This window comes from Pterocles gutturalis, unplaced genomic scaffold (genome assembly GCF_000699245.1).
Source record: "Pterocles gutturalis isolate BGI_N339 unplaced genomic scaffold, ASM69924v1 Scaffold34724, whole genome shotgun sequence".
Lineage (NCBI taxonomy): Eukaryota > Metazoa > Chordata > Aves > Pterocliformes > Pteroclidae > Pterocles > Pterocles gutturalis.
In genome coordinates this window covers 1-1721 of record NW_010136893.1, presented here as the reverse complement: position 1 = coordinate 1721, position 1721 = coordinate 1, and the positions used below count along the sequence as shown (strand labels likewise).

General features: G+C 53.8%; 1 protein-coding gene across 1 annotated transcript; it reads right to left on the bottom strand.

The window, feature by feature from the left end:
* Positions 1-205: 205 nt before the first annotated feature.
* MOG (myelin oligodendrocyte glycoprotein) lies at positions 206-605 on the bottom strand (the record flags this gene model as incomplete). Its single annotated transcript, XM_010082473.1, has 1 exon — positions 206-605. A coding segment is annotated over one exon (400 nt), but the record flags the coding sequence as incomplete, so codon positions are not given.
* Between the last annotated feature and the right edge of the window lie 1116 nt (positions 606-1721).

Sequence of the window (1721 nt, the reverse complement as noted above, 5' to 3'; positions counted from 1 at the left end):
TCTCCTGGGTTAGAGGGTGGTGGTGCTGTATCTGGGAGGTTTCAGGGGTTTGGTGATGGACAGTGGACATTGTGCAGGTCAGGAGATGCTCACAAGGAGCGGGGCTACCAAGCAGAGAAAACCAAAAGTCATTTTTGAGTTGTGGTGGTCAAATGGGATGTGCCAGAGGTCCATCTCGTAGACAACCCTGACTCCTGGTTTTTACCTGCCACCTTCAGCTCCAGCATGGCTTCTTCATAGAAATTCCCATCCTTGATGAGACACTGGTATTGTCTCTCATTGCTCAGCCTGGTCCTGAGGATCCTGAAGGAGACATTCCCCACAGAGATGCCCTCTTTTAAAAACTCCATCCTCTCCTGGTATTTGGGCATCTGGGAGGAGTAGTGGTCCTGCCCGCTGTGGTAGGGGTGGATATAGATGGAGAACTGGGACCGGAACCACCTCACCTTCATGTTCTCGGCGTTCAGCCTGGGGGATAGGTGGCAGGGCAGCACAACATCTTCTCCCACAACAGTGGTGATGGGGTGGTTGGGTCCTAGGACCCTGAACTGGGCTGGAAGAGGTGGCGGGTGAGAAGAAGACACATGGCACAAGAGGTTCTGCTGCTACATTGGATGTGCAGGTGATGGAGTTCATTTTTTAAGGGTTCTGGTGGGATTCATGGTGGCAACCATCAACCAAGAGCGACAGGATGTCATGGGGGGCGGGGGAGGGGAGGTGAGGACCCAGCTGCTGTCACAGATGGATCTGGAAAGTACCCCAAGAAGATGAGGTGCGAATGGTCTTGTGGGATGAAGAAGACACCTGAAAGTTACAGTAATGGTGGAGGAGAAACGATGGAGGGAGAAAGGACAGATCCTGTGGGCACAGGAGTGCTGGAGGATGGACCTTGGGCAAGTAGTCTAGGGCTGAGCTAGCTCTTGAGCTTCACCTATGGGGATGGTGGATCTCCAAACAACCACCTCCTGGCAGGTCACTTCTCCCCACGAGTCCCCCAGAACTTGCTATTTATCCCCCCCAACTTGTAAAAACCACCTTTTGCGTAATATCAACAAGCCGGGGGTGGGGAGGGGGAATATCTAATGATGGATGGATGCGGTGGAAGAAGCAGAAGCACCGGAGCTCCTCACCGCAGTCCAGCTGGTGGATGTAGAAGCAGAAGAAGTAAATCACGACACGAGCTGGGATGGAGGCGATGGCAGGGAGGCGGGAGTGGGAGGAAACCTCCATCTTCCCACCCAGATTCATGGGGGAGAAAATAAAATCAATAAATGGAAATAAAGCTCAGGGTGGTGTGAATAACGTGGAGTTGAAGAGGATTTTCTAGATGAAATCTGACTGGAAAAAGCTGGAGGCAATAATCAAAATAATTGTAGGTTGGGGGGGAACCCCAGGGGTCTCTGGACCATGCCTGGCTCCACCGCGTTGGGTGGCTCTGGGTCCTGCCCGGGTGCGTTTGGTACCTCCAAGGGTGGAGGTGTCCCCTCCTCCGGGGATCTTGTCCTACCCCCCCCCCAAGATAAAACCCCCCCATATTGGTGTCTACCTGACGCTCCTGCAGTCGGGGCCCGGGTCCGGCACCACTGTCACAACCCTGTGAGGGCTCAGGGAGGGAGGGAGGAAGGGAAAAACGGGTCAATTTGGGGTGAGGGAGGTGATTTTTCCGATATTGGGGCTCTTTCAAATTGGGAGGGGGCGGGGGAAGCTGCAAGTTAAACTTT